General features: G+C 33.4%; 1 protein-coding gene across 1 annotated transcript in view; it reads right to left on the bottom strand.

Moving 5' to 3' along the window:
- Window positions 1–19,506, bottom strand: part of DNAH12 (dynein axonemal heavy chain 12) — a 151,200-nt gene that overhangs the window by 54,492 nt on the left and 77,202 nt on the right. Inside the window, exons 36-44 of the mRNA XM_064496402.1 lie at window positions 16,909–17,028; window positions 14,489–14,677; window positions 12,710–12,861; window positions 8,934–9,072; window positions 7,808–7,974; window positions 5,868–6,123; window positions 3,887–4,186; window positions 3,167–3,345; window positions 1,843–2,035 (exon numbers count right to left, since the gene is read on the bottom strand). Of these exons, the coding sequence (XP_064352472.1) occupies window positions 1,843–2,035; window positions 3,167–3,345; window positions 3,887–4,186; window positions 5,868–6,123; window positions 7,808–7,974; window positions 8,934–9,072; window positions 12,710–12,861; window positions 14,489–14,677; window positions 16,909–17,028 (1,695 nt within the window). The remainder of the gene's footprint in view (window positions 1–1,842; window positions 2,036–3,166; window positions 3,346–3,886; window positions 4,187–5,867; window positions 6,124–7,807; window positions 7,975–8,933; window positions 9,073–12,709; window positions 12,862–14,488; window positions 14,678–16,908; window positions 17,029–19,506) is intronic.

The raw sequence follows: 19,506 nt of genomic DNA, 5'->3' as shown, positions 1-19,506 counted from the left end.
AAAAGATGAAAACTATAATTCAAAAAGATACATACACCCCAATGTTCATAGCAGCATTATTTACAATAGTCAAGACATGGAAACAATCTAAATGTCCAACAACAGATGATGGGATACAGAAGACATAGTGTGTATATATATATATATATATATATATATATATATATACATACATATATATATACAATGGAATATTACTCAGCCATAAAAAGAATGAAATAATGTCATTTGCAGCAACATGGATGAACCTAGAGATTATTATACTAAATAAAGTAAACCATAAAAAGACAAACACCATATGATAACACTTAAATGTGGAATCTAAAAAAAAATGATACAAACTTACTTACAAAACAGAAACAGACTTACAGACATAGAAAACAAACTCATAGTTACCAAAGGGAAAGCAGAGGAGGGATAAATTAAGAATTTGGGATTAGCAGATACAAACTACTATATATAAAATAGATTTAAAAAAACAAGGATCTATATTCAATATTTTTAATAACCTGTAATGAGAAACTGAAAAGGAATATATATATGTATAACTGAATTACTTTGCTGTACATCTGAAACACTGTAAATCAATTTTTTAAAAAAAGATTACAGCAGAGGTAAACAAAAGAGAGAAAAGAAAATCAATAAGAAAAAAAAATCAATGGAACTTAGAGTTGTTTTTTAAAAAAATTTTTTTTAAATGACAAAACCTTATATAGATTAAGAAAAAAAAAGAGAGAAGACTTAGGTAACTAAAATCAGAAATGGAAGAGGGGACATTACAACTGACGGTAAGCAAATTACAAAAGATTAGAAGAGAATACTATTAATAGTTGTGTGCCAACAAATTGTATAACCTAGAAGAAATGGATAAATTCCTGAAAACAAAGTAGATGAAGAAACTAAGGCACAAAAAAATTCAGTAACATGCCCTAGATAATATAACTAACAGTCATACAAAGCAGGAATTAAAACTGAGTTTGCCTAACTTCAAAGTCCGTGTTCTTTCTATTATAGTATACTGCTTTCTAAATCTATTGGATCATTCAGGAATAAATGTACCAAAAATTTTCCTTTAGAGTGAGAGCTGAAAAAAAAGAGTAATTTTTTCCTTCCAAGTCTGATTATAGACCTCTTTGATATCAGCTTGGATTCTACAATTTCCACTTGCAAGGAGCCAAGAAAGGCTCAGTTCTCTAACTTTTAGGATGTAGAATGTTAGTATGTGAGGGTTAGTGAAAGTGAAAAAAAGTCCAACAACATTGCCCTTATTTTTTTTCCACTTTGCGTCATCTCTCTTCTGGGGCCTGCAGAGCCACAGGCACACAGGGATGAAGCCCCAAGTATGCACTCCACAATTCTATTGGTTACTGGGGCAACAACACATCTCCAAAGAAGCTATTAAGATTTGACAGCATTGATGACATCATCATCAGTGAGGTTCATATTTAACAGTCTGCTGGAAAACATACATTTATCTGAAATAAGCCCTCTCTGAACTAGAATAAAGATAAAATCAACAATAGCCTTGGTAACAGTGCAGTGAATAAGACTTAAGCTATAAATCCTGCTCTGCTGTGCATACCTTCCCTCAACTTCAGTTTCCTCATCAGTAAAAGACAGAAACACCGATACCTGCTGCACTGAACTGTCATACCTATAGAATGAAATCATGGATGTAAAGCACTTAGAACAGTGCTCAGCACACACAGTAACTGCTCTGGGGATAACATTATTATCATCATCACCAATGTACTTAGCACACAGTGACCCAGGCTGGCTGTCTCTTTATAGATAAAAGAAGGTACTGATACTATCTTAGACACTAGGTTTCCTCAACTTTACCTTCAGGTCCTCTCTCCACTCATTCATACCATAGCCCTTAGAAATTTCTGGTTGAAACATTTGCATTTTTGCCATGGATGTAGCCAGACGAGTTAAAGATTGACGACCACTTCCTCCAAGTCCAACAAGCAAAGCATTTCCACCAGACTGCTTTAGAATTCGACATATTCGTGATAAATGTTCCAAAACATACCTATGAAATACCAATATCATCTTACTTGAAAATATGAATATAAATTATATTTACATATAACTATTGTTTTACTTTCCAAGAAGGATGGACTTTGCAGTCCCATATGTTACTATCCCAATTTTAAAGAGGTAATCATCAAAATTTTCATCAAACTGATTTTTCAAATGTAGTTGCAATTGGATCATTTGAGGTAAAGGAAAACTATTTGAAGTACAAATTCAGGAAATGTAATACATAAATTATAAAAATAAAATCAAATGCTAACTATTTATACTGGAGGTATATTATCACTTTTCTTAAAAACATTTCCTCAATCTTTTAATATTAGAATTTCTATGTGAGAAAAAGAAAATCAGTTATCTATAAAATAATAAATTCAGGAAAGACACTCAGCCTCACTAGTAATTAGGGAAATTAAAATTAGAGCCACAGTGAGATACCATCCCACTCTCCTTAGGCAGACAAAACTTACCAAGTCTGGCAATCCTAAGTGTTGTCAAGGGTGAGAAACAATGGAAACTCTTAAAAACAATAATCAGTTTTAAAGATACTTTGGCAAAACTTAGTAAAGTAGAAGACGCTTACATACCATAACACAATAATTCCACTTCTAGGAATGAAGCCTAGAGAAATTCTCATATATGTAACCAAGGAGACAGGAATATTCAAACCTTTTTTATAATCACAAAAAGTAGAAGTTACCTGGAAGTCTATTTCAGAAGGACTACATTGTGTTAAAATTATACAATGGAATGTTACATAGTAGTAAAAATTCTTTTTTGTGAACTTAACTATGGAATAAACCAACTTGCAGAGGAATATGCACAGTATAATATCATTATATGAGTTTAAATATGCAAAATAAGACTGCACATATATTTAGGATCACACATGTGCAGTAAAAGTTCAAAGAAACAAATGAGTTTGTTTATACTCCTGCAAAGTATGATGGGGATGCAGTGAAAGAGGCTACACAGGTACTTCAAATAAACTGCTAATATTTTATGTCTTAAGCTAGGTGATGGGCACAAGGTCATTTGTCATATTTTTATATCATTTTGTACATTTTAAGTATCTCACAATAAAATCTTACAAATAGTAATTTTAACCATCAATACCAAATATAGGTACCTAAAAATGACAAGATTCATTCTTGTTTTGTGAGTTTGATTATACTCATCTAAGCATTGGTCCACAATGTCACTAAAATGATGAATATTTGGAATTTCAATATAAACTCTGTCATCCCCTTCAAGGTCAGGATTCATATAGTCACCAAACATGAGATTTCTTAAGTCTTCTTCAGTTACCTATAAAATGGAAATCAACAAATTACAAAACTTAAAATTTTTTCTAAAATAAATGTAAGATGTTACATAAAAACGTTTTGTTTATGTTATGAGATGATTATCAATTAGATAATTCTTTTAAACTAGGGTAGTAAATAATATACTTGTAAAGTTAACACCTGAAATTATATTATATCCTTAGGAAATAAAAAGAAAAGACCTTTTTTCTATCATATAAGTTTTTTTCCCCCTCACAGGCTGGAAAAGTTATTCTGAGCAACTCCTATTTAGTGAGTAGTTACTAAGGGATGGCATCTTATGTCTATTACATCACTCAATCCCTATCATATAACTTCTGTGTTACATATATAATCCCTCTGAATACAAATCTTCTCAAAATAAATGCCTATCTATGGGGAAAGTTAAAAGAATATGATCATTAAGAAGCAAGTATTTAAAAAATACTTAAAGATTTTTTAAGTATTTTTTTTAGATAAATTGATGGTAACAATTCATGCTATTGTACTGTTTTAATATGTTTTTAATCACTAAATATACTCACTGGTGCATTCTCTTTCCTCAAATGTGAAAAGATACTATCAAATGATTCTTTAAAATGGTCCCTTACAACCATTTTGGTTAAATTGAAGAGCCAGAATCGGTCAGCATCATTAACGAGGCGATCATAAAACACTCGGAGAACCTCATGCACAAACAGACGAGTCATCGTGTGCTTGCTCTCCACAGCATCTCTCTCAATAAGTAAGCAGCCCCGGATGACACGTGAAAAATCCCGCAAGTTGAAAGTGTAATGAGATTTTGTGGGAGTGGGCAAAAGATTTTCCATGGATTGTTTATATATCTGAATATGAAAAAAAAGCAAAAATAAAATGCTCCTCATCAGCAAAGCCATGTAACAAATAGTATAGTATATAAAATATTTTATTTATCCTATCAGATTATACTGACTTGGAAAATTGTATAGTACTGAGCCTGGCATAGCATATATCTATTTATTTTGATTTACAGCACTCAACCAGGCATTATAAAGTCAAGGGCACTTAATATTATCTAATTCCTTCCAAGCCCAAGAATTGACAATGCTTTTATTTCCCCGTTATTATGGTTGTTCCATTTAAAAGTAAATGACCTGGAATTAATAGCTAACAAAAACTTTAGCAGAAAGTGAAATCAGATAACTCATTCTGAAGCAATTGCAATGCAGAGGAGGAGGAAACACTGTCCTTTTGACTACCACTGACTTCAAAATAAATCAACGTGTTCTCTCTCCACCCTTCTCTCTTATTTTCTCTCTCCTCCTTCTTCCGTCTTAATTGGCTATTGTATCAAAATGAAGTATATTTTTTTTACTACATGCTAAAAATCAAATGAAGTTCAATATTCTCTTTAAGGAAGGTAAATTATATCTTTTATAATATAGCCTAAAAGATCCACAAGAAATTATTTTTTATTTATATATGTTTATGATTCATCTCCCTCCCATAACCTCCATACATGGTAGGACTATAATGCTTCAAAGATAGGAGGGGAAAAAAAAAGGAACCTTTCCATTATCCCATTCTGCCTGACCAATTCCCCTCTCTTTCCAGGAGACGCCTGAAATATAAATATATTTTACAAATAGAAGTACTTTTATGTATCAGAATAAGTAGGGTAATTACAATGTACTATCTCTTTGCTCATAGTTTCTCCATTTTAATAGCACAATTTTCCAACAGAACAGGGGGAGAAGGACTTTAGAAAAATACAACACTCTTGGAAACAGATGGAATGATTCTAGGGAGCTTTTTGCTTCTGGTTGCAGTGATTTCAAAGTAACCCCATTTTATTGAGGCTCCAGAAACCTTAGTTCAATCAGATTATCACTAACTTACTTTAAATACACTTTTTTCCTTTTATCATTAGTGATGAGGCTGGCTCTGGCCTCTGAGCAGAGGCAGGTTACATACCCTGAATAAGTTAAGGGCTGCTTTTGGCCATATGGGCAGTCTTGTTTTCTATTCCTACCCTTGTGTTTTCTTATTTTTTTCACTGCTACTCCTATGTTCACCTGTTTTGCCCACACACCCTCAAATCATGTATTCATAAGCTGCTTAAGTTTTTTTCTTAACACAAACATGAAGAATGGGAGGGAAGACAGAAGAAAAAACTAATAAATACCAGAGTAGGAATTCAACAATTAAGGAAACACCTATGATGTGGCAGGTACTGGTTCTGGATGATTTAGCAATCTTGTTAAATAGGTATTATCTCTCATTTTAGTGATTAAAAAACTAAGCTTCTGGAAGGTCAAATTACTTGCTCAAGGCCAGACAGATAGGAAATAGCAGTAAAGGCTCAAAGCCAGTTAGATGCTCTAAATTCAAAGCCCATGATCTTCCTTTCTCAAGCCTTTTTAACAGTTTCTCTGAAGCTGAAGACCAAAGTAAACGGCTAAGGGGGAAAAAAAAGGTTTAAAAAAGAAAAGGCCAAATGAGGATACATGTAATACTAAAACATTTTGTATTGCATCCTTCGCTCACCTCCATAGTTCCACTGACAATTTGGTTCCCAACTGAAAAGTACTCAGGAGGAAATTCACGAGTCCTAAGGTAGAATGCTACAATGGATGAGAAGATTCGGACCATAGTTTCATCACTAAAAGTATTAATAGTGCAGATGTTGAAATGTCGAATAAAACGGGGAGTGACAGGATTTCTTCCACCACCTGGAGGGCCCATGGCAGCAATCAGCTCTATGTCAACCAATGTGATTTTACTTGTGTCCTTAAGGTCATACCTTAAAAGTACATAAAAATTCCAAATTAGTTATGAAGCCAACAAGACAGACTGAAATGTAGCTCTCCTTAGAAACTTAATCCGATTTTAGCTTCTCTAAAAGAAGTTTAGATCATGCTTGGAGTAAAAGAAAACTTTTTTAAAGGTTTCCTGTAATTTTTATTCACTTTTTAAACTGAAATACAATTGACATAATATTATGTTAGTTGCAGTGTCCATTCTAATGAATTGATATGTGTATCTACTGCAAAATGATCCCAAGTCAACATCTGTTACCATAAATAGTTACAAAAATTTTTCTTGTGATAACGTTCAAGATCCACCTTCCTAGCTACTTTCAAATATGCAATACAGTATTATTAACTACAGTCCCCATGATGTACATTACAGCCCCCTGACTTATGCATAATTTGTACCTTTTGACCCCCCTTCACCTATTTTGCCCACACACCCTCAACCCCTGCCTCACGCAACCACCTAACTATAGAGAGAATTTGTTTTAAAGCAGCACTCCATTTCTCCTTTCAGTGACACCGACTCTGTCACCCAGATTCTAGATATCTAGAACATCCCATCCTCTTGCCCTTGCCTTTCTTTTCTTCTGTTCTCTCTAGTTAGAATCTCTGCTTTGCCTCTTCACACTCCAAATCCAGAAGCATGAATGAGAGATCAATCTTGGAGGATGATCATACGTCCCAATTTGCCTAGGACAATTTTGGTTTGTGCTTGCCCTATAATAATTATTAATACTCCCCCTTTTCTCAGAAATATCCCAGTTTGAATAATAAATTATATATATATATATATATATATGTATTCTATTTAGAGCTAAGTCCTGACTTCTTTTTCTCATCTCAAATCTTATCTTCAGAGACAAAGATGTCTAAATAGGACCTATATACCTTTGTTACATAAAAGGGGGCCGCATTAGGGAATTAAAAAACTCCAAAGAAGTTTTAATCAGAAAGGGGTATATAAATGACTCAATTTAGTTAAAACCACTCAGAATGAAAAGGTACCTAATTCCAACAGGTCATAAAGTCCTTTAATATTGAAGTTCTTGTAAAAGGGGGAGGGGTGGGAGAAAACTACCCAGTTCTTAGTCTAACTGTACCATAGAAAGTATGAAAATATGACCTAGTTGCTGTTGAAACCAAGTCATCTCAAAGATTTGGTAGTCCCAAACAGTCAAAGATAATATAGAGAATTTAAAATGGTAGAAATATAGGGTGTTAGTTACGGTTACTTAGGGCAGAGACCACCCACAAATTCTCAATGCTGGGTGGATGGTAAAAGATGTAATTTGTAGATTATTTTTAACAATTGAAAGTAGTAGTTAAAAGGGATGAAAATTAATACATTATTAAATATTTCCAATACTGAATTATTCATCCATAGTATAAAAAGGTATAGAAAAGTCTTTCAAAGTTTTCTGTATAAGAAAAGGTCAGAAATCATTTTCTTCCATAAAAAATTTGGAAAATATACATTATTCTTTTTTGTGGGGGAGGTAATTAGGTTTATTTATTTTAACAGAGGTACTGGGGATTGAGCACGTGCTCTACCACTGAGCTATACCCTCCCCCCACAAAAGTGTATTATTTTGATGTGAGAAACTAAAGTAGAAAAAATAGAACAAAAAATAACTTTAGTATGGCTACTTAAGACTTCAATTAAATAGTTACCAATTTCCACAGTCAAAAAATTGTCGTAATAATTCAATAGGAGGTTGAGCTCCATATTTCTCCAATGCAGGCATATTCATGTCATCTATAAAAATTACACACTTCTTTCCCATAGGTGGTCCAAAAACTCCTTTGCGCCTTTTGTCCAGTCTAGCCATAATAATGTTCTAAAATGTAAAGAAGAAAGAGTAGTATATTAAAAGTCTGAACACCAGAAAAAAAAAGAAACTTAACAATCTAATTATGTAAGGAAAAAACATCAAGCAATACTATGTGCTTGTGTTTATTTATATTTATTCATTTTTAGGATTATATCAAACTTCCTATTCAACATCATTCAAAGAGCATTTATTGAAATCCTTCTATTTGCTCAGAATTGTTACATACACACCTATTTATATTTTTATTTTGTACACACATGCATGCACAAAATATTTTCCTTATTCTACATACAACATATCTATTAACTTTAACTTACTCAATATCTAAAAGCACTAATCTAAATTTGTAGTATTTTGAAATTAGGGGATACCACAGGCTTAAAACAACAGAAATGAATAGGTCAGGAGAAAATGAACAGACAAAAACTCAGGAATGGATGATAAAAATGTGATTAGAAAAGGTCTCATGCAGTATTTTCATATTGGCACCTTTGAAGGTAAAGGGTGGGATGCACAGCTACATGGTTCCTGTCACAGAAAATTATACAATATATAGTCTGTGGTTTGAAAGATCTTTCACTGACAGAACTTTAGTAAGCAGCAAATATCCCTAAGGATCATCTAGGAGAGTCTTGAAAGAACAAGTAAAGGTTCTCGCTCTCTCTCCCCCTCCCTCCCTTCTCTTATATTTCTCCAGTTAAGAAATCATTTGTTGTTTCTTGGGCTTAAAAAAAGGTGACAAAGCTCAATAATTCAGTGTTAATGCAAAAATCTTCTCTTGAACTTTTGTCCCTAAAACCTGATTTTTAAAACTTACTTGTAATGCCAAAAATAAAAGTTTTGAAGTTTATTTAAATTCATTGAAGATTTACACAGCTGCTCATTTAAAATACATTTTTAAACACTAAACAAACAAGGCAAAAACATTAATAACTATAGACCCACGTTTCTGGCTTTAAACTAACCTGAACCTGGTTGGCACTGGTCCGTGCAGAGAAATTAACATAAAAAGGAAAGTACAGGTCCTTTTCCAAGTGATTCATCAGCTTATCCTTCACATACACTGATTTTCCTGTACCAGTTGGACCCACAAAAAGTAGTGGCCTTTATGAAAACAGTGAACATATCATTCAAAAGGAGAAAAAGTCAGAATACATTTCAGCTAGAGGAGTCTGGAGTTAGTTAAAAACATAAATAATACTCAACTTATCTTCATTCAAAAACTCACATTTTAAATAATTTCATCAGACTGGTAAAAGTAAAAATTGGCACACATTTTTGCTTACTGTTACTGAGACTTAAACAGTAGCAAACTAGTATTTGAACCATGTGTAACACTGCTATATGCAAAAACACTCAAAACAAGCAGTAACATCCTTAACTTTTCAGGAAAAAAAAAAGCCAAAGTTTGTCTCCCCAGAAAAGTGATGTATTTGAACTTTTTAGTTAAGAGGTACAGGCAAGGGGTTGCTGTATGGAATGTCTATTAGGATGGTGACAATAAGAGAGGTTGAAGTGTTTCACAGTTACCTCAATAGCACAAAGTTTTTGTGAGAAACTAAATGACAATGAATTCTCAAGGTAATGGTTATGTATAACACTTAATAGCATTTTTCAGTCAAGTCAGTATTACTAACAGAAAATATCTGTCTAAAATGCAGACTCTGAGGAGTTCTCCTCAGGCAGGGTTTCTCATTCTTGAGTAATCTGAATTGACTTTAAAGGGAAAAAAATCCTAAGATTTTACGTTTACAGAACAATGGGGAATCCCAGTTTGAGAAATACTGAATTCAAAATTAAATACTGTCACTTGGAGTGATAACTTGTCACCGCACAATACATAAAAACAAACACAAAGGCTGGCACTAAAAACTGAGCATCAGTGTTCAAGTATAAGGGGTCATCTATATGACTCAAATTATTATAATATTTTTTTAATTATCATTAAAGTATAAACATAAAATTACAGTTAATTTAGAACTACAGTGATACCTGAGAATTCATCTGTGTTTCCCAGTCTGAGTACCACTTACCTTATAAAAACTTTATTAAAATAATTTTAATAAAGGGGGCGGGTATAGCTCAGTGGTAGAGCACCAGCTTAGCATGCACAAAGTCCTGGGTTCAACCCTCATTAAAAAAATAATAATAATAACATAAAATAATAAATAAACCTGATTATCTCCCCCTTCCCAGTTTAACAGATAAAAGCATGTTCTTAGTTTGGGGTCCATGGACAAACTAAAGAAATTCTTGGACAGTTTTCAGAGAGTCTATGAACTGGGATGACATAAAAGTTGTATCTTTACTTTCACTACTCTTAACTAAAATGGAGCAATTTATAATAGTACTTGTGTGTTTGTCATCAATAGGATACACAGATATTACATTATATATTACAATTGTTAGAGATATCTCAAAAATATCACTTATGCCCATTATTTCTTCAAAATTATGATAATCATCAGACTCACTGCTAGATCTTATTATTATGATATGGAACCATAAAAGACCCAGAACTGCCAAAGCAATCTTGAGGAAAAAGAACAAAGCTGGAGGTATTACCCTCCCAGACTTCAGACAGTACTACAAAGCTACAGTACAGTGAACAAAACAGCTGGTATTGGCACAACAACAGACATATGGATTAATGGAACAGAATAAAGAGCCCAGAAATAAATCCACACACCTACGGTCAATTAATCTTTGACAAAGGAGGCAAGAATATACAATGGAGAAAAGGCAGTCTCTTCAGCAAGTGGTCCTGGGAAAGCCGAACAGCTACATGTAAATCAATGAAGTTAGAACACAACCTCACACCATACACAAAAATAAACTCAAAATGGCTTAAACTTCAATATAAGGCATGATACCATAAAACTAGAAGAGAATATAGGCAAAACATTCTCTGACATAAATCTTAGCAATGTTTTCTTAGGTGAGTCTCGCAAGGCAATAAAAATAAAAGCAAAAATAAACAAATGGTACTTAATCAAACTTAAGCTTTTGTACAGCAAAAGAAACCATAAACAAATTGAAAAGACAACCTATGGAATGGGAGAAAATATTTGTAAACAATGGGACTGACAAGGACTTAATTTCCAAAATACATAGACAGCTCATATGACTCAACAAGAAAACAAACAACCCAATCCAAAAATGAGCAGAAGACCTAACTAGATATTTCTCCAAAGACACATAGATGGTCAATAGGCACATGAAAAGATTCTCACCATCGCTAATTATCAGAGAAATGCCATTCAAAACTACAATGAGGTAGCACTTCACACCTGTCAGAATGACCATCTTTAAAATGTCCACACAACGGAGTATTATTCAGCCATTTAAAAGAATGAATTAATGCCATTTGCAGCAACATGGATGAACCTAGAGATTATTACACTAAGTGAAGTAAGCCAGAAAAAGAAAGACAAACACCACATGATAACACTTAAATGTGGAATCTAAAATATGATACAAGTGAACTTATTTACAAAACAGAAATAGACTCACAGACATAGAAAACAAACTTATGGTTGCTAAAGGGGAAACACAAGGGGAGGGAGAAATTAGGAGTTTGGGATTAGCAGATACAAACTACTATATATAAAGTAGATAAACAACAAGGACCTATTGTACAGAACAGGGAACTATATTCAATATCCTTTAATAAACCATAATGGAAAAGAATATAGATATGTATAACTGAATCACTTTGCTATACACCAGAAACTAACACAACATTGTAAATCAACTATACTTCAATTTTGAAAAAAAAAAAGGAAGTACATGTATTACTACTACAGCTCAAACCTGTTCAATATTTTAATGAATATATTTTAATATGTGGTTTCCTTTATAATCTTATGTTTATATTTGTTCATTTAAAAGCATTATTCCAACAAGTGGTTCATGGAACAAAAGAATTCCCATACTAGGAGTCCCTCAGAATTGACAAGTGCCTTCTTTGCCTAAGAAAGTTTTCAATGTCAGCCTCTAAATGTAAAAATGCAACTATGGGTACAATATTGGGATAAAATAATGGTCCCTCATAACCTATTTTTCATTTTTTAAAAAGTTAAACAAGATAGAATTGTCACAAAATTCACTCAGAAACAGGTTCTTCATCAAAACCAAACCAACCATGACATTCATGCACATTATGTAAGCCTGTGTAGTTTAAATAGTATTAATGATAAATTATGCCTAGTGTTATAAAAGAAAAATAACTATAAAAGTTGTTAAGAAAGTTGGTATGGATACGCCTATGGTACATGCTAGGCTTTTCATCTTTTTTGATGTGCTCTTCTGATTTAAGTCTGAGTCTTTCATGTTCATCTTAAATTATGAAGAGCCGACATAGGACATATTTGAAAAATGCCAAATATAATGGGAGAATGTAGATCATGGTTAGTCTGATCCCTAAGGAGTACAGTGAACATTTGAATAGAATGCATACCTCTTTAACAGTAACACGGCAACTGACTTTTAGTTCACTGTTACAAATAAAGGAAATAAAAGATGGCTTATGAGGAAACAAAGTATGACGGCAAAGGCTTTGGAGTGGCCCACAGGAAAACTGGATTCCAGGTTTTCCACTATTAACAGATGTCACTGTGGAAATATCAATTAATCCCTCAAGGTCTGAAAATGGATGATCTCAAAGTTTACTTCAAAAGTTCTATGATCCTATTAGAATGGCACTAAATTTAAAATGCATGTTCATAACAGAGTTTCTTACTTTCCGTAGGTAATACTCAAATCCATTAAAAACGTATATCTAATTGTGTCCATTGTAGGGACTATGATATCTTGAATCTTGACACGTTTATCTCCTAAATTAGTACTTCTAATTAATTCATTCCAGTGGACCCAGTGACCTCGATTTTTCAACTACAAGAGAACATAAATTTTAGAATATTATAACCATGTGCTTGCTATCTAAAAGGCTCTTTTAGCAGTTATCATATTTGCTTATATAAACTTTATACTCTTTTCTCCCTTTTTATTGTATAATATTAGATTCATCTAAAATAATGTATATAACATATTTAAGTCATGAAGCAGATTCATAAACATCCATGAATCCACTACCCAGTTTAAGAAACACACATTTTTCTTTAACTTTTAACAATAACCTGAAGAATTTAATGCAATTTAGTTATCACAAATCCAACATATATCAAATTTCAGATATTTTTGCTTTTGTCTTCTTAACACTCTCATCTCTCCAAAATGCCTTCAAGATGTCCTTGCGTATATATGAAGAATTTATTTGAGAGCCACTCTGATGTAACTCAAGTTACAATTGCCTGGACTTTGGCTTCATGTTTTCACATTTTAATTAATCTAACTAGAAACAAAATATCAAACTTATTATATTTGTTTCTCTAAAATTATTCCTTTTGGCATTTTGATCCAGGCTGATATTCAGCCAGGATGATACTAAAATGGCTGAACTGACTGTTACAGTTACTGAAATTCTTCTGAACCAGTGGTTAACAGCTGCTATCCTGACATCCTGTAAGCCTCCCTAATCCACCCTCCCCACACACAAGTATCTTCTTCTCCCTTTGTCCTGCACTTCCCTGGAGATCCTAAAGACTCACCATCAAGCAGCAAAATAGTTAACACCTGGCAAAGTAGGCGGTCTCTTGGATCCTGCTCCAGTGCTATGGCTGTCATCTAAGAATCTTTAAATATTTTCTAGCAAATTGTATATATACATGGTTTGTGTCTAGATGATTGTAATTTTGCAAGTTTGGGTCAATGTTTCTTTAGTAATTCTTAGTCTTAATTTTTTAGGTTTTAACTTTTATTTTTATCAAAGTTATATATACACATATTTTAGAGTCAAAAGTTTTACAAGGTTAAGGAAAAGAGCAGTTTTCCATTCTCATTTTCTCTTCTCCAACAGCAACTACCTTTACCTCTTTAAGCTGGATATTTTTGTATTTAACTCCAATTCTTAAAAAATATGCTTGTGTTATCACCTATTCCCACTGTGACTAACGGGGACGAAACTCCTTCTGGGCATATTCTTAAAACTCCGCACTACCATAGTTTTACGGGAAGACTTCTTCATTGGCAATCAGGAGAGCTAGGTTCAAGTCCTAGCTCTTGATACCTTCCTAGGTTTTTTTTTTTTTAACCTATAGACCTTGAGATTTAAAAATTGTAAAATCGTAATTAAGGGTCTATCCAGATCTTATGGTTCTATGAAGTAAAAATCGCATAAAGCAAATGATTATGCAAATACTTGCTGTTTAAAAGAATCTTTTTGCGAATTCCTTTTTAAATTGGAGAAAACAGATCTAATTTAAATCTGAAATGATAAAACATGCTTAAAGCAAGATTATCTATTTATTACTGTCCACAAGTTATAGGAAGAGAAACTAGTGAGAAGGAACTAAAACGCTAACCACTGGAGTAAAAATAACTCTAGAATGAGAACCCAGTATTGCCTGCTGATCCCAGACTGTGTTTTATGCTTATCAATAACAAGCATTTTATACTATACCTCATACATGTAGTCATAGACCAGGCCTTTTTCATCAAAATGGCATTCCCATTTACCCACAGAGTCAGGCAGTGGGTTGTTTCCATCTTTTCCCTGTATGACTAATCGTATGTACATGTCAAAAACAATGCGACCATCTGTATCACAACTTCCTCCAATGGACCAAATCAAAGAAAATATAAAGCAAGCCTGTTGGTTAAAAAAAAAAAAAAGTTTAGGTGGAGAGGGTACAGCTCAGTGGTAAAGTGTGTGCTTAGCATGCATGAGTTCCCAGTTTCAATCCAGAGTAGCTCCATTAAAAAAAACAAAAACAAAACCACAACTAAATAAATAAATAAACGTATTTACCACCCCCCCCCCAAAAAAGGAAAAAGTTTAAAGTATTCATTTAGGAGAAAATTTAGTATATTAGATTAACTAAAATTTAATATATTAAGCCCTGGTTAACCTACTTGGGAAAGGTCATGTATATAAATAGAGTAGAATGGACCGGGGGGAGGGTATAGTGCATGCTTAGAAACACCAGGTCCTGGGTTCAATCCCCAATACCTCCTCTAAAAATAAATAAATAAACCTAATTACCTCCCACTGCCAAAAAAAAAAAAAAAAAAGAAAAAAGAAAAAACTAGAATGGACCACATCCAAACCATATAAAGAGTCATTTCTCTGGCATTATCTATCTAAATTTAAAATACTCATGCCAAATGACCTAGGAATTTCCCTTTTAGGAGTTTATCCACAAATGTATTACCATCGGTTAAAATGATACAGGTACAAGAATATTTACTGAAGCACCGTTTGTGGCAGCAAAATATCAGAATAAACCCAAATGTTCTTTAGTTGGGGTCAGTTTCATTGGAATATGCTACATACACTGGAATACATGTAGCTGTTAAAAAAGAAGGTAACTGGATAAACACTGATATAAAAAGATGTCCAAAATATATTGCGAGAAAAGGTGCAAATCAGTATGTATCGTATACTAACATGTATTAAAAATGTATACATATGAAAGAGAATATGCATCAAATATCTCTACCAGGCTACTAAAGGCATTTGTAACAGTGGTTGCCTTGAGGGTGCCTGGGGGACTAGTAGAGATAGAAAACTTACTTTTGTCTTGAATTTTGCTCTAGATACATGCCTTATCTGGTTAGGAAAATCAAATATACTTTAAGAGAAAATTTTCAAAGAGTTATCAATCTACATTGGTCTCTAAAAGTGATTCTGAACAATTTAAAAGTTGGAAGGAGTTTAAGTTTACAAACAGAATGAAAATCTTCAGGAAATATGTAACATGAAGGTTATATAGGTGAATTATTCCTAGGATACTTCTATTTTATAAAAGGTAACACTGATAGGTATGGAAGAATATTAAAAACCAGTTCTGTAAAAGGTAGTTCCAAACTTAGAGGAAAAAAGGAATATGAATTAATTATACTTCAAGCACGTCCAATTTCTCCTTAAGTGGAGAGAAATAAAGGCTAAAAGGGAGAAGGAAAGGAAGAGGTTATGATTAGCAGGGGATCCTGGAATGTGAGTGTCTGAGGTAGATTTTCTATGGCAACAAGATGAAGGGAAAACAATAGGAGGGAACTGCTATCACCACAGGGTAGAAGAGAAGATAGCCTGAGTAGAGGAGACTGATCAAGGCATTTGGGAATAATTTGGTGGATAGGAAAGTAGCATAATAGGCCAGGGAAGAGAACAGAACACCTCTTTCCTTTGGCTCCCCTAGAGCCTTGCTCTCTGGCCTTCTGACCTCTAGACGTTAGCTAACCTGGACCACTGACTCCTCCCTACCTGTATCCTCTGTGGATTCTGACTACAATGCTACACCCAGTTGGTCGAATGCCTGCTCCTAGTCTTTTGTAGGCAGCCTTTTTTTTTTTTTTTTTTTGGACATTAAACATCAGAAATGTATTCTTTCACAGTTCTAGAGGACAAAAGGCCAAAATCAAGGTGTTTCAGGGGCATGCTGTCTCTGAAAGCTCTAGGGGAGATTCCTTCCTTTCCTCTTTCAGCTTCTGGTAGCTCCAGGCATTCCTTGGCTTATGGCTGGATAACTACAGTCTCCATGTAGGCAATTTATTGCAGCCTACACTCTGGCTTAACATTTAGACAAAAATCAATTCACCTAAAGGCTACATTGATTTAATATTAAGTCACCTACTTATTTATCAAAGTATGATCTGTAATGAATAACAGGGTATTTAGATTCATTCCGACATGTTTTACTTTCTCTAAATCATTTTTTAAATCAGAATACCAGGTCAGGGCAACTTTAATGTCTTCAAGTATTGTTTTGGTGCTCACCAAAAAGAGCTTGGGATCTTGTAATGTCTTTCTCAATGCAAGTATCAGTTGCCAGAGGCATGTTTTATTCTATAATTAAAAATCACATTAAGTATAAAACCAACCATAATCCAAACACGAATGTGCTTGCTGGTAGGATCATTTTCTACCACGTTACAGAGTAGTGCTTCAAAGAGGCGTGTGAGAGATACAACCACATTGCTATCGCTTGTAGGAATCAGTTCCTGCAAAGTGAAAAGAATAAGGTACTTTATTTTCATCTTATTTGGATCATAAAAGAAACTAAATATTTCATTTAAAAATAAAAAAACCTCATATTTATAAAGTCTTAACAGAATTTTAACTTAAAGAATTCAAATTGTAAGCACAATACCAATCTTTGAAATATTTTAGTCTAGCATATTATATTACACAATTGTGCAAAACATATTCTTATTCCAAATTCTGTGAGAAATGAAAACTAGTTGTGTTCTAGAGACAGCAGAAATGAAGTTTTTAACAGCCATCTATTCATTTATTTATTCAACAAACATTTATGAAAAACATCATATAACTACATGCCAAGCTGGATATGAAAATAATACAGATGATCTCTGAAAAGAAGCGGCATTGAAATTAAATAGACCAAAATCATATAGTATAATAATGACATGACAGAGGAAGTCCCAGGGTGATGGAAGGCTACCAGAATACTCAGGATAAACAATTAGCCCAGATACCAGGGAGGAAGATAACAGAGAAATGGGAGAGGAATAATTCAGGAAGGTTTCCCAGATGAAAAAATAGCTGAGCTGAATTTGGAAGGAAAATATGAGTTATCCAGGTGCAGAAGGGAAAGATGTTCAAGGCAGGGGAAACCACCTATACACAGACATGGAGATGTGGGTAGACACACTGTGTTAAAGGGGTTCTGCAGGATGTGAAAATAGGGTGTGAGAGAGCAATGGCAAGAAATAAAGCTTGACAAGGAGACAGGGGTCAGATCCTGAAAGGCTTTATAGACTGTATTAAGGATCTCATGCTAAGAGGAAGAGGGTGCCAATGGAGGGTTTTAAGTAGGGGAGTAAATGGAATGAATTTGTGCTTTGGAATACTCATTCTGGTAGCAGGATGTAGACTGGACCAGAGTAGCTCTACTGTATTGATTCAGCTAGGAAATGAAAAAGGTCAGAACTGTGGCTACAACAGGAAGAAGGGGGTGGTCAAAGGAATTGCCATGGAGAGGAGAGGACAGATATAAAAGTTAGCAATGAAGGAAAGTCAATAGATGTTGGGAATTCATTATGAAAAGAAAATCTAAAGCTCATTATCAGAAAGATAAAGTCAATTTTGTATTATTTACAACATACAGTATTATAGTTTTAAAATTTACAAAACTGAAAAATGATTATCTGTATATTTTCACTATGAGACATTGTACAGAATCTTCATAAAGTGATTTTTTTTCTTTTATGCAGGAGATTTTCCTACCTCCAAAATAGTATTTTAGGATGAAAATCTACTGAATACCCTTTTCCCTTCTCTATATCAATATATTTATTTATATGTAAGTAACTAATATATGTATGGGTGTGTGTATACGGTGGTCCCCAAAAAGATATGCCCATGTCTTAATTCCAGAAAGCCATGAAGGTGCTCTTATTTGGAAAAAGCGTCTTTGAAGATTTAATTAAGTTAAAGATCTAAAGATGAGGATATCATTCTGGATTATGTGGTGGGCCCTAAATTCAAAGTCATAAATCCTTATAAAAGGCACACAGTGGAGAGACACACAAAGTACAAGGGCCATGTGAACACGAATGAAGAGACTAGAGTTATGCAGCCACAAGTCAAGGAAAGCCTGGAGCCAAAAGAAGCTGGAAGAGGTAAGGAAAGATTCTGCTTAGAGCTTCTTCCAGAGGAAGCACAGTACTGTCAAAATCTTGATTTCAGACTTCTAGCCCCAGAACTGTGAGACAGAATAAATTTCTGTTGCTTTAAGTCACCACGTTTGTGGTAATTTGTTATGATAGCCCTAAGAAACTAAAACAATATGTAAAACTTTCTCATAAAATACTATATGCATGCATATATGAGTTTTTAAAGGTACATATTTAAAATACTTTTGAAATATGGGAAATAATTGGGATTTTCAAAGCTTTAGTCACCATAGTTTTATCCAAAGAGTATAGCTGGAATAAATTTTACCTCTGGCTTATTCAGATATAACTTGAGCAATATAAAACCAAAGATGGATATTATTATAACAGTGCTGGGTAAACCACTTCTAATTCAACTATAAAAGTTAAAGAACAAAAGTATTAAAAACAACTATAAAATTATATTAGTGGATACATATTATAAATAAATGTTAATTATGACATCAATAGCATAAAATGTGGGGGGAGGAGAGATAAAAGTGAAGAGTTCTCATATGCAAATAAAGTTAAATTATTGTCAGCTTAAAATAGCCTGTTTTAAGATATTACATGCAAGTCTCTTGTTAATCACAAACTAAATACTTATAGAAGTTACACAAAAGAAAAAGAGAAAGGAATCAAAACCTATCAGTACAAAAGAACAACAAAACACAAAAGAAGATAGCAAGAGAAAAAAGAGGGACAAAAGAACTACAAAATAAACACAAAATAGTTTTAAAAATAGCAATAGTAAATCCTTTCCTATAAATAAATACTTTAAATGTAAATGGGTTAAACTCCTCA

This window comes from Camelus dromedarius, chromosome 17 (genome assembly GCF_036321535.1).
Source record: "Camelus dromedarius isolate mCamDro1 chromosome 17, mCamDro1.pat, whole genome shotgun sequence".
Taxonomy (NCBI): Eukaryota; Metazoa; Chordata; class Mammalia; order Artiodactyla; family Camelidae; genus Camelus; species Camelus dromedarius.
Note: the sequence above shows the minus strand (reverse complement) of the source record. Positions and strands in the feature narration are given on the sequence as shown.